The following is a 14,460-nucleotide window of genomic DNA, read 5'->3' on the forward strand; positions in this document are numbered from 1 at the left end:
CACCTTTCAGGACTTTATTGTTCACAATTTTGGGTCATGCAGCATCAACAAAGCAACTTTGTCAACTCAGCCTCAATCTGCCAAAAGTAGACTTTTTATATGGATATGTTATATAAAAAGAATTTTCATGTTGTATACATACACTAGAGAACAGTGCCCATTGTTTCAAAATCATGCATGTGGTTTGGTTGTATTTTGCATTTCTGGGAAGACCGTTAGTGGTTTATCAATATTTGTGTTCATGCTCTACATGTGGAAACTAACTGCAGTCAGCTGCCCCTGTATATAATTGCATATACTGTATACAAGTCTCATTGAATTTTGGTACCTACCTCATTCCCAGTTGGCATCAGCATATAAGGAATATGTTAAACTATGGTTTGTTTAATATGTAACATTGAAATTCTTTAATTTTTCTGGGTTTGTATTTGTTTCAGTTATTTTGCTAAAACTGTTACAGAATTATAACCAAATATCTTTTACCTAGGTTTGCTAATGATATCAGCAATATTTGACCAGTTATTACAGATTAGTAGTGTTTTGCTTATAAAAACGAGTGATCAACAATGATATGGGAGTTTTGCTTGCAAGATATAATCATTTGCAGTATGACTTTATTTTGCATTTTAGATACTAAATTTGATATCAGATTGTAGCAGTATTGTATAACCATTATTTGAAACTATTTTTTATTTTATTTTATATTAGGACACTATGATTGGTAAACACCAACAATAACTTTCATATGCAAAACTGATAATTGTAACTTTCAAATATTTTCATTGTGCTAAATCCTAATCTTTAATCCACATCTATCTTGCTAAAATTTGCTTATCTAGTGTTAGAAAATTATGAGGCAAGATAAGCAAAAGTTAACAAAAATGAGTTTGATAAATGTGATAAACTTGTGCATGTTAAATTCTCAGAAAGATTTAGTCAGACTTGCATGATGCCACATGGCAAAAGCTTGTAATTATTTCTTTCATGTACCTGTTGGTTATTTGAATTTTGTTTTGTGCTAGAGTGCTTTGATGGGTTATTTTGGTGATTTTTTGCTTGCCTGAGTTTAGTCTCTTAATTTTTACATTAATTTCATATTCTGATTTTTTACTTCCAGGGTTTCTTCGAAGCAGAAGGGACAAGAAAAAAGAGAAAAAAACAAAGAAGAAAAAAGACAATGATTCATCAAGCAATAAAGAAGAAAAATCTGATAAGTATGCTATTTACTGTTTTTGTTTCCATTTGGTGTTTAGTACTACAGTTGTCTAGCTGTGATATGTATTTGATATCAGCATTTGATATTTAGGAATGAAAGTGGAAAAATATATAAAGTAAAGAAGAAATTTCAACATGTAAGGAAGAGAATGGAAAAATTAATGATAAATCAACATTACTGTTATTAGTTATCAGATATATCATACCAGTTGCACACTAATGTAAAAAAAATAAGTCAGTTAGAAATATATATTGAAAATATGTAGACCTGGTCATAGGGACCAGGTATTTACTAGAGTGGTAATTTCTTGTTAAAAGAGTAAATCAGTCTTTTCAAGTTTCTAAGAACTTTTGAGAGAGAGCAAGACAGACAGACAGACTCATGGAAGTCCAATTTGCTTGTAATCAACAGATGAACTAAGAACATATGCATTTAAATTACATGATTTTTGCTGCAGCATTAATTATACCATATATGTGCTGTTATTAATAATAAAGTGAAAATCATTAAAGTTACATATAAATATTTTCAGGTCATTGATCGTTTACATTTAAGTTGCACTTCTGTGAGCAGTTATATGAATATTTCTCTCTCTCTCTCTCTCTCTCTCTCTCTCTCTCTCTCTCTCTCTCTCTCTCTGTACAAAGATAAAATGACGTAATTATAGAATAGAGATGTAAAACTATACAAAACAAATAAACATACATGTTACATATGCATGGGAAAAATATCAGGAACACCAGCAGTTTGTTGTGAACAGATACTTGGAACTATCTACTGTACTTAGGGCATTGGCTACCCTATTTTTGCTCCAGAACAGACTGTGGCACAAGATTTGCATTGTAATTTTCTGCCCACTTGAAGAATACTGTGGCCAACTTGCATAGCAACTCTGCATTCTGCTTCACTGGTTCTTCAAGTAACAAATGGCAGTCGGACGTGTCTCTTGACTCCCGTTCATTCCTTTAATGTTATGAATGCTGGAAAGTTTATGAAAAATCCTTGAACTGTAAGTAGGTGATAAGAATAAACTGTTCCTTTTAACCCTAAGTTGAAGGTCCATAAGATGGTTATCCCAGTCCTGAGTCAGTACATCAGAGAACATGAGAATTTTTGGAGGAAGAAGCAGCAGAGCTTCCTGCTGTAGATTGACTTTGTTTTGCCACTACTAAAGGCCCACTGAGATGTTGTGTCACCAGAATATGGAAGTTTTCCTTCAAGAATTGGTATGCCAAAGCTGGAGGAATTGAATCCTGAAGAGGCTCTGGGCATTAGCTTCCCTAGGGGCACCAGTTGCCTGATTGCTATCTACCAGGATTTGGCTGTTGGACAGGGACATCTGCAAAGCTGTTGAATGGTTGTTGCTAGATGTCATTCCCAAAAATTGACAAAGCTGAAGAGAATGAAGATATGCTCTGATCTTGTGACAAAGCTGTTATCAACCAGTTGTTTAGATAAGGTTAAATTCGTACTCTTGTGACCCAAACCCTTCACCCAAGCTAAAAATTTTGTAAGACTTGCAAACACAGGATGCAGTATTAGTATACTTAACCCTCACACACAAACCACAGGAACTTGCTGGCAGATAGGAGGATAGAGCTTTGGAAGGCATCATGCAGATTCATATGGGATAATCTTCAGTTCTGTTCTCTTTATTATCTTCTTTAATAATGATACTGATATTAATCTTCTGAGCTCATTTATACTATTTATTCAGTGATGATCCTTTTATCAGCCTTACCAGGCTTGAGAAAAGAGTTCCAGTGAGATACAAAACAGCAGGTCAGTTGCCTGTGTAGTTTGTGTGTCTTATCAAGCTGTATAACAGCTCTTGCAGTAAGATTTATATAGATCAGGCACACAAATGATTACTATCATCCAGACTATACATACCTATAAATACATCCACTTATAAAGGAAAAATGGAAAATCCTTATCAAAAGATAACATTCACAAAATAAAAGCAGACTTTTATTAAGAATATTGCTAAAGCAATCTGGGGCAGAAAAAGCACAAATGCATGAAAGTTACAACCATCACAAGAGACTGAAATTGTTCATAAAAAAGCAAGGAAGGTAGACCAATTACTTAGACAGGCAAAGTTAAAAGTCAAAGACAAAGAGCAAAAAAAAAAAAAGGCAAAAGCATTTTTTCCACACATGAAGTGTACAAGAGGCCTTTAAAAGATGAAAATGGGATTATTATTAGTGGTGATATTCTACTAAGTGCATGCTTTGCCAGGTGTACACCTACAAACATACCTCAGAAATTCCAAGTATCCTAATAATATGCAAATGAAACTGGTCATCAAAGAAAACAGAAATAGCAGAAGGAATTGTAAAAATGAATACAGGCAGTCCCTGGTTAATGGCGATCTGGTTTTACAGCGCTCGTCTAGTGATGAAAATCAGCAATTTTCTTCGGCAAAAATCGCCGATTTCTGCTTATCGGAACCGATAATTGGGTTTTGGCGCTGATACATACTTAACAGAGGTGCTTACAATCGAAAATTGGCGCCGATAAGCCCTAAAAAATAGCCGAAAATTGCTGGTTTTCAGTTAGCAGCGATTTTCGGTTATCATCACACCCTCAGAACAGAACCCCCGCCGATAACCGGGGACTGCCTGTATACAGTTGAGGTTCAGATGGACTCCACCTAAGGTTGAACAAATAAGCAGAGGAAATTGTTCCTCACTTGTGTGGCATCTATAACGAATCCCTGAACTTCTGAAAAGCAGTGAAGGACTGGAACTGAAGAGTGTTATTCTAGAAGCTGGCATGGATTTTATAAAGAAAAATATTTTAACAGTTTTTTAAATATCTTCCTTGATGTGTCTATTATGTGTGGTAAACGATCAGTAGATATATTTAACTGGATTTCCAGACCGCATTTAGCAAGACACAACTAACTCGGATTTTCGCTTATTGCTGGTGGTTGTGGTCCCTAACCCCTGCGAATATGGGTGACATACTGTATAAGTATTTACAAAATAACTTGAAAATAATTGGGAATACTGCCATCTTCAGTATCCACAACTAAAGTCATGAAGCTCCAACTTTGAAGATTACTTTATTGTGGAGAAGTTGCTAGTGTTTAGCCTTGTACTGGGCCATGCAACATGTAGCCAAGATTTATTTTTCACATGTATTCAGTAACTAAACATGAAAAGGCAATATGTACTACCATTTTAATAAAATAATAGAATTTTTAATCATACCAATAATAATTTTCCTTTAGATTTGCTTGTAATGATAATTACATATTAATAAAAAAATATGAGTGAAAAATCAGTACAATATTTTTATTAGAATACCAGTAATAATAATGAAATGATATATGGCATATGAATTTGTGTTACTGTCATTCCATCTGTGTTGTTATCCCTAACCTCGCCATACTATAAGACTTGCACTTACAAAAGTCATGCTTCTCATTTTTATGTTTGTGCCTGACTTTGTGGTGATTATTTTAGGCTGATTCCAGATAAAGTTGTTGGGTTTGGGAGCCTCAGGTTTTCATGGTCAATTGAAACAGATGTCATTGTTTTTATTATTGGCATACTTATATAATAATGTGAAAATTGGTGTGCTGACTTATCAAATGAAAGCTTATTCTGTGCACTATGAGATGAAAAATAAAGACAATGAATATAGATTGTCCCCTTGATTAATTCTTCCATGCAGCACCTTATAATGGGGAAAATGCTTAGGACTAATAGCAAGTAATATTAGTTTTGTTTCCACAATATTCTTGTTGCAGTACATTATTTTGTTATTTCTAGTTTAGGAAAATCACCTTTTTCTTTCAGTGAAACCAATGATGACTCAGGGACCAAAGTAGCTGAAATCATTACAACATCAATGACAGCAGCAACAGATGGGGCAAATTCAACTGCTCAGACACCTAATGTTGATGAAGAGGGTTATTCAGTAAGGCCTGAAGAAAATAAAAAATCTGGAAATGATAACAGTTTTGATAGCTCTTCAGACTCAGATTCAGGTGTGTGTATTGTGTGCTCTTAATTTTACTTTGCTCTTTTTATAGTTACATGTTCTCCAGTTTCATTTTGTTTTAAAGCAGTTTGACCATATACTTTTGTGTGGATATTTTAACCCCTGCATTTGAGTGCCATTTCTCCTTTTTGGTAACCACTTAACATACACCAGACCAGCATACTCCACATTTATTTGTTGGAGATCATTAATTCCATTATGGCTTGCTCTGGTAGGTTATGTTTCTTTTCCTCAGCTCCTAAACTTTGATACTTATTATTATGTTTGTTTTCCTCATGGGATCTAAGAATCCATCCTTTATTGGTTTATTGTTTTGCTTTTGTGTTTGGTCTTGTACCTTAAACTAGGTGAGAGCAACCCTACCATCTACCATCATTTACAATAAAAAGACTTGTAAGTTTTTTTTTTTTTGCAATCTCAGATTTAACTTCATAATTACTTTTCCTTACCATAATTTTCCCTTTTTACAATTCATGTAATCTTTTAATATTTCAGTACTCTATTAAATGATCGATTTTGCAAATAGTATTGATGTTAGTTCAGTATACTGTTTCTGAGGAATAATGCTGAAAGAAAAATCTGATTTTTGCCCTAAGACAGGTTTAATTTTTTATTTTATTCTGCAGATGGTGATGTTGACAAGAAAATTCATGTGGAAATAAAGCCAATAAGTAATGGTAATCCACCAATGTCAGCTAGTGTTGATGAATTACGTGCTACCATTGAGGGGATGTCTCTCTCCGCAAAGTCTTTTCCCTCTGTGAGTATCTATATTATTTAATTTATTTTTAATCCCACAGAAAAAGGAGGTATGTATTTGAAGTACTGTATTTGTATGTGTAAGTAATTGAGAGAATGTGTAGCGTTTTCTATACTGTACTCATCATGTTGTACTTTTATGAGGTGCAGAAATAATTTACTATAGGATATATTTTTCACTGAAAATTGTGTTTTTAAAGATAAGAAACACCTTCCTTTTCATATTCCACCATTGGAAAGGCTTAAAGATCTTGCCAAAAAAGGTATCTTTACAAGCTTTACACTGTCATATCCTGAAATATCTAAGGTGTGAAGTACAAGATATCAAGTTCTATTCACTACTGAAGATTGCTTTACTTTTATCATATCCTATTCAGTAATTATTTTTTACTGCATATTTCATCATGTCTAAATGGAGCATACTTTAGTCCACAATTTTTTCTCTATGCCACTGACAGTATTCAGAACAAAAAACTTTGATGAATAATGCTACACAGAAAATCTTCTCTTCTATTGTCTTTTGCTTTTGTGTTGTAAATTTATTGGTTGAATGGTTTACTCCATGTTCATAAACAAATTAGGTTATGGGTTCATATGAGTGAATAGTACAAACACTTGTTGTAGAAGAGGAAGGATTTCTAATGCAGAAATCATCTTCACCCATAAGGTAAGTTGTATGTGCAGTTACTAGGATGTGTTCTTATAGTGAACAATCAGACTTACTACTGGAAAATATCCTTAGTTGCTTTGACTTTGAAGTTTTGAAGAAAAAAAAATTCCATATTTAGTTGCTGTGGTGTTCATGCAACAGTCAAAACTTGTAGTTTACTGATGCCAAAAAGTGCAGGTAAAAGGACAGTCTAGTTCTTTCAGTAAACAAAAGAATTCATGAGTTCTCTCAGGTTAGCAGTGCCTTCACTGCTAGATGATTTCCTCATTCACTACTTCTGTAGTGCATTTGTAGATCTGACATAATTGGCTTCTGTAAAGTAAGCATTTTATTTGGCAGCAGAAATAGTGGTTTGAGAGTGGTCAAGGTTGTGTTTGTGTATGTTATAGAATAGAGTTACTATTATCATTATTGTTTCATTGTTTTTATTTAAAATGTGCAAACATTCATGTAGAACTAAGCTCTAAAGGCCATTTTTGTCTTAACGCCCATTCCATATATTGTTTACTTTGTTTGGCATGATATGTTCTGAGATCAGAGTTCCCCAGAGGAGAATGACAGTTTAGATACTAAGCATTTATATGTGGAATCATTGGTTCTTGGCTGTCAGCATACTGAACTTATTTGTTGTTTATTTTGCATCCCTGTGCTACCAACATTCCCCAGACTGAGTTTTTTGCGTACATTTCACTGTTCTCAGTTCTCATTTTTCTTTTATCTTCGAGTCTTATCTTTTCATGTACTTAGTATTTAGTATGTTTCTTAGTGATAGCTTAAGTTTTGGTTTTCTCATTCACTGGTAATGTAAAGTAATCTTTTATGTCAGGAGAATACCCCTTGGTGATTTTCACTACATTTAGTTTACCTATGTTTACAGTTTATGTGGTATTTGTAAGTTAATTCTTCTTAAGTCTTTAGGATACCTCCAGTTTTTTCCTGAAAATTAGTGTGTACTTGGTTCCTTCACCAACTGTATAATTTTGCACTAATTAAGTGCTCTTAAATTTAGTGTTGTTTTGAGAATTTTGTTATTGGTTTGAGAATTTTGTTAAGTTCTTTGGCAGTTTGTATATCCAAGGGTCGTGGACATGCCTATAGCTCATTAACAATAACTCCAAATGAAAAATTACATAGAATAAAAGATGTTCAGTGTGCCAAAATCTACCTAAACAGTAACTTACCTGGTCAGTTTGCATGAATTTACTGATAAACATTTTTTCAGCAGAAAGTAACTTTTTCAAAGTACCCAGTTGACGCGAACGGTGCCATGTAGCACTGCTTTCCCGTGGTTCTTAAGACAGCCATATTGCAGCACTCCTCTCACCCTGTAGTTCCTAAGGCTGCCGCCTACACTGCCCCAGCCTGATTGCGGGAAATTTAATTCCATCCAATCGTATGCCCCGTTCATCCAGGTCATTCCCTAGGGCCATGGATTAAATATATATAACCAATCAGAATGTCTGATTAATGTGTATTCATAGGCCTATGCCCTGACCCACAGTCACCCTTTCTTTCCTTGTTTAACCGCCGAGATGGAGAGTCACGATAGAATTTTGTTCCTTAGAGTAACGTCCACTGACGAATTTAATTCCTATACTGATATTTATACCGCAGTTACACTTGAATTTCTACAAAATACTGGTGAACTCACTAAGTGGTTGTACCAAGAAGGATTACTTAATGATTATTCTGGGTTGTGTACTGTGTGTAACATCAGAAACAGACGATTTCTCCAAGACGGAATTAACCCCAGCACTGGACAACCGATCTACATGTGGCACTGTGTAAATTGTAAGTGCTGAAAGAAGGTATCAGTCCGGCATGGATCATTCTTTGAAAAGTCAAAAATGTCTCTAGAATCAATAATTGTACTCATATTTTGTTTTGCTAAGAAACTGTGGCAGTGCGATTTGAGATCTTTTGTTGTATCGCTATTGTTGCATACGATGGTAGACTGATATAATTCCTGCAGAGACATTTGTTGCGAAATTCCGCTGGCTGATAATAAGAAAATCAGCGGTCCTGGTCATATTGTAGAGATCGACGAAAGTATATTTGGGAAAGAGAAGTACAACCGAGGCCGTAAGGTTGATGGATCCTGGATGGTTGTGGCATTGACCGACAGATGCTTGAGACCCTTTTCAAGATCATTCCAGACCTCTCCCGTGAAACTGCTCCCGGTGTTGCTGGACAACATGCTTCCAGAAACCACGATCATATCTGATTGCAGGAGGTCGTACAGCGACATCTGGGATCATTATTTCACGCATAATGTAGTGAACCACAGTGTTAACTTGGTTAGTCCTGACGACCTGAGTATACACACGAACTATAGAGTCGTAGTGGTGCGTTCTCAAAGGGAGCACGCTACTGAGACTTGGTACGCAGAAAGAACTTTATGAAAACTATTTTTCTATGTACCGCATCCAAAGGCAATATTTAGAAGCTGTTCTGTGTCCATTTTGGGCTTTTCTGGATTTAATTAAATGCGTCTATCCGCTCAAAAGCTGCCCAGCATCCCCCGTCTTGGATTTACTTTACCTGCCGATAACACACCCCTTGGCCAGGTCAGGGCACAATGCCCTAAATCAGGTTAGGTTGGGTTGAGTTAGGTTAGGTCAGGAGTCAGGACACGTTATTCTAGGTTTGGTAAGGTTTTGGTTTGTTTGGTTAGGTCGTAGCCACTGGCGAAGCATGTGTCCAAGTGCATCATTAGTCAAGCCGACCAGAATGGTGGGACAAACGTATCCACATGTTCGAGTTACTGGGTTTAAAGGTGGGGGTTTTGCCCCCGGGCAGGTCAGAGCATGGCACCCTAAGTCAGGTTAGGTTGGGTTGCGTTAGGTTAGGTCAGGACATGATATTCTAGGTTCGATTAAGTTTTGGTTTGTTTGGTTAGGTCACAGCCGGTGACTGAGCACATGTCCGAACAGATCTTTACTCTCCGTGATTGGAACGACTGGACACTCATGATGTAGCATCTTGTATGCAGAGTGGCGGGTCAGCCTTTTGTATGTAGAGTGGCGGGTCAGCCTACTGTATGTAGAGTAGTGGGTCAGTAAATTGGGATATAAAGGAAGTTGTGGACATCGTATACCTTCGGGTCTGTTCCCCCCACCCAAAAACCCCAGTTTCCCAACAGGTTCCCCTTACCATTTTTAGGTTTCCTTCGATTCTTTATTTTAACAATGTGTCACCTCAAAAATGTGATAAATAGCAATGATTTCATTCCTGATATAAAAAACATGATTTGCTGTTTTCGTTACTTTTCTTAATTACTTTTTTTTGGCGGGAAAGTCACTTTTCTTCTATGTTGTCTTTCATCATTACATTTTGTGTTCTAAATGTCTTGTTTATTTTTTTTAGTATTGTGGACTTGTTGCCTCTCTTGTCAGCGCAGAGCAAGTTCTGTCATATCTTTCTGGTTTTTTTATATCTATAACAAACTGTGTTGTATATCTTTTGCTAAGCAACATTCTCCTATGCATGACGTACATTGTTCTTTCAATTTATTTTGTTGTATTTTGAATAATTTTACATCATGTATTCAGAGATAATGAGTTTAAACTTTCCTTTGCTTGCTTGGTAAAATATGTAATGGTATATAGCTAGAGACTCACATAATCCAGGTTCTTCTTGCTGGGGCCAAGTCTGAAGCCCCAGATCTCAACTGTTACTTGCAAGAATCAGTCATTCAGGAAGGTCTCTTTCTCCAATGCCAGTACCCTCATTCCTTCTTTGGTCGTCTTGGCTTCATTCTTGCTGCTCAGCAAGATTTCATAACTTTTCCAGTACTTCATTGTTGACTGTGAAGAATCACTTATCCTTGAATGATACAAGCTGCTCTCCTGCTGGTGCAGAGCTGTTCAGGCAGTATCTGTTTTCAGTTTGGGAAATTGTGTAGCAACAATTACAGTAGCTGATCACCAGCATACCAACTCCAGGACTGCTAAGATAGGATGAACTGTTACTAGCACTGGTATTGGATGTGTCAGTGTCAGCGACATGCTGAGCCATGATCTGAGTTGCTCCACAGCATTCACAAGAATGTCTTCACTAGGTTGACTCAGATCTTTGGAGGAGAAAGCAGCTCATCTTTTAGGAAACATCAGTTGACATGTCGACTAGGACTCAAGTTGCTCCATTATCAAGGACCTGAGCTACCCATGTACCAAGGATCCAAGCTACTCCAGCTCCTAGGATCCAAGCCACTTCAGCACTATGGATCTTAACTGCTCCAGAACTAAGAACCTGAACTGCGCTGAGAAGCAGGGCTACTTTCAGAACTAATTAATCTGGCTTGACTAAAATCACTTCAGCATTATCAATCAAGATTAGAGCCTGTAATGTTATGAGCCATAACTCCGCATTTTCAGTGATGATTCCAGAGAACGGGTGCTCTCCAGCCTTCATGATCAGAGTTATTGTAGTGACTATAGCCATGATCTCTACCAGAGTCAACCAGAGCTATTTCAGGATCAAATTGATGACTGGACTGGAGGCTGCTGCATTGAAGTATTGTTGTTTATAATCAATGAGTTTGTAATAAACAACTAACTTTTTTGATAGGATTTAGTCATGCTGTTTTCTTTAGTAGTCATTTGACATGTGTAACCCATTTTCTGTGAGTTATTCATGCATTTTTACTGAACGAACAATGTTTTATCATTGTTTTTATTGTGAAATTTTCTTAGTTGAAGGTTAATTTGATATTTAACACATCTTTCTGCTGCTGAGAAGACTTGAAAGGTCCTTAGTTCTTAAAAAATAGATGTAGAATTTTACTGGTAAAGACAGATAGTAAGTGTTACTATAAGGTTAAAGAAAGCCAGGTTTAAGATATTATTGGAGATCAAATGACTCCCATACAGTATTTAAGTGTCAATTTTGTGTTCAGAAGAGCTATTCAGAAATCATTTCATGTATGGAATTGAGTAAGTGGGAGTTAGCATTAAAAGTTAAACAAATTTTGACATTATTAACCATTCATTTGATGCTGAGTTTTTGCTCCTGGCATGATTTGATTGACGTGTGCAGAAATCTCAATGCAAGTTTTACTGACGCTTTAATATAAGTACTGTGTAACTGGCACTGCACTGATGTCTGTATGTTCTGAGGATTTTATTGTACAAGAGTATGCTACCCTTGTTTTTTTGGTGTTAAAGTTCACAAATTAGAAGCCAGTATGCTCAGTACATATTTCCATTTGTGTTAATTCCCTTTTTTAATACAGTACATATAATTGTTCATCATAACTTTTCATCTTCACCACTATTTATGTCTACGGTAGGAAGGAAGTCTATTTTTGTGTTTTACTATGTTATTCCTTTGAGGACTCCAATTTATAGTTTGCTGTAAAAGAAAACTATTGAGATGGCTATTTGTCTATCTGCCTACACTTTTTCTGTCTGCCCACAGATCTTAAAATCTACCGAGGCTAGAGGGCTGCAAGTTGGTGTGTTGGTCATCCACCCTCCAATGATTAGACTTACCAAATTGCAGCCCTCTAGCCTCAGTAGTTTTTATTTTATATAAGGTTGAAGTTACCCATGATCGTGCGTCTGGCACCGCTATAGCTGTCAACAACACAGGCTACCACGTGGCCGTGGCTGAAAGTTTCATGGGCCGTGACAGAGTTTCATACAGCATTATATGCTGTACAGGAAACTATTGCGCTGAAGAAACTTCAGCTCATTTTTTACTTGTTTTATGTAGTATACAGAAATAAAGGTTGAATTCTTTTAATGATAAAAATGGTTGATTTTAGATGTTGGATCTCTTTATATGAGAGCAAAAAGAGATTCCACTGAGGATAACTGATTAAGTAAAGAAATAGGAATTGATATAAAGGAGAAGAGAGATTATGTTAGATATAAAAGAATGAAAAAATTGAAATAAAATGTTAAAAATAACTGAATTAAAAGGAGACTTTAAAGAAGAGTATTTTTTATTTGAGATGAGTGGTAAAATAAGGTACTGTATTAAACAAATTCAAATAAGAAAGAACTTAATTAGTTCTTTTAATAAATAAAAGCTTGGTAAAGTATCATATACCTCAGAAGCTGGGTTATCAACTCTATAAAAAAAAAAAATTATACATCATTGAGGTACAGCTTTAGTTTGGATAAAATCATGTAACCCAACAGGAAAAAATCCATTATCTTGTCTAAGAACCAAAGTTGGTGTCTCCAGATAATCCTTGAATAATTCATGGCTGTATTCTCCCAGGTTACGTTCCTGTGTATCTTGTACTGTATTGACAAAATGTTTTCATTGCCAACCATTCTGCTTGGGATTCAGAGCACAAGTAACATAAGAGGGTTGTATCCATGAAACACCAAAATTAATGGAATTGTATGTGTAGGATGAGGGGACCATTATTTACCTGTATTGATATAAATTTTCACTTGAAGTCTAGTGTATAGATTAAGATCAGATAAAACTGCAGTTGATCCCCACTTATTTGCGGTTCAGTATTTGTGGCTTCAGTTATTCATGGATTTTTCTGTGGGACATATATCCACATTATCCATGGAAAATTCCACCATTCGTGAATTTTTTTATGAGCAGGTACTGTGTTTTCATATTATTTTCATGACTAAATGTTTTAGGATGATAGTTTAAGGTTTATTTGGTGTTTGAACTGTTAAAATAGGCAGTTATATTTTAGAGGGGCTCTCTGGTGTTTGAACTATTAAAATGGACAGTTATAAGCTTTTTTAGAGGGTTTCGGTATTTGCGGATTTTTGGTATTTGTGGATGGGTGTGGTATGCATCCCCTGCAAATACCAGGGGACGACTGTAAAGGTTTGTAGCTGCATACTATTAGTATTTTTTTTTATAAATGTAGAAAGATTGTGAAGGAAATTCTCACTGAAAATAGAACAGCTCACCTACCACTTATTTATCAACTTCATTATTTGGTGGGTTTTGCCAGGCTACCATTTACCAAGTGATGTATACTGTATAAAGTGTTCAGTTGTGTTATGTCAGAAATTTTCTTGTGTGGAAGCAGATGGGGCTACAACTGGTAGAGTATTTTAAGATTTTCTGTCTTGGATGTACACATGAAAGTAATTTTTTTAATCACTAAAGGAAAGCTGAAAACTGCATTAGGAAATACTGTATTAGAAATACAGAATAACATTGCATAGTTACACTCTTTAAAAACTGCACAAAACCATCTGACCATGTAGAAATTTGTATTTAGTTACATTTCCTCTGATGAAGAGGATGCTTGTTGTCATAAAACTTATTTTATCCTCATCTTTAAAGGACATAACTTTTCTTCATAGTCTGTATTTCAATGAATGGTAACAATATTATACAATTTTGAATACAGTATTGCCAAAATTGCTTCAATGGCAAATCTCATAATTTGGTTAGAAATGACATTTACTGTGTCATTACAAACGCATTAATCATAAATATGTGCAAAATACACCATTTCAAAAATTAAAAGACGGATCCCCAGTAGTATTGACAGCCAGGAGGCAGCAGACAAATTCGTTTTTTTGTGCATCATACTGCACTGTGGACGTGCTGCCATTCTTCCAAAGACCACCAAGCATTTCTTCCTTTATTTGTGCTGTGCCATTCATGGATCAATATATATTATTGTTCATAAATTTCATACCAGTGCTTAGCAAGTTATTTGCTTTAAGCCGGCAAATTTCAGATTGCCCATATGTTACAGTGAGTAGCCTACCTATGTTTTCAGTTCCTTTTCAGGAGTTGTGGCCTGTATGTTCTTCCCTTCACACCTGCAGATGTCTCCCTTTTCCAAGGATCTCTTAGATAT

The 14,460-nt window shown here is 35.7% G+C and overlaps 1 protein-coding gene across 1 annotated transcript in view; it reads left to right on the top strand.

The window, feature by feature from the left end:
* Positions 1-14,460, top strand: part of LOC136835786 (F-BAR domain only protein 2) — a 261,890-nt gene that overhangs the window by 174,404 nt on the left and 73,026 nt on the right. The window contains exons 10-12 of the mRNA XM_067099642.1: positions 1,118-1,214; positions 5,026-5,216; positions 5,857-5,990. Of these exons, the coding sequence (XP_066955743.1) occupies positions 1,118-1,214; positions 5,026-5,216; positions 5,857-5,990 (422 nt within the window). The remainder of the gene's footprint in view (positions 1-1,117; positions 1,215-5,025; positions 5,217-5,856; positions 5,991-14,460) is intronic.

The sequence above is a fragment of the Macrobrachium rosenbergii genome, chromosome 55, assembly GCF_040412425.1.
Source record: "Macrobrachium rosenbergii isolate ZJJX-2024 chromosome 55, ASM4041242v1, whole genome shotgun sequence".
NCBI lineage: Eukaryota > Metazoa > Arthropoda > Malacostraca > Decapoda > Palaemonidae > Macrobrachium > Macrobrachium rosenbergii.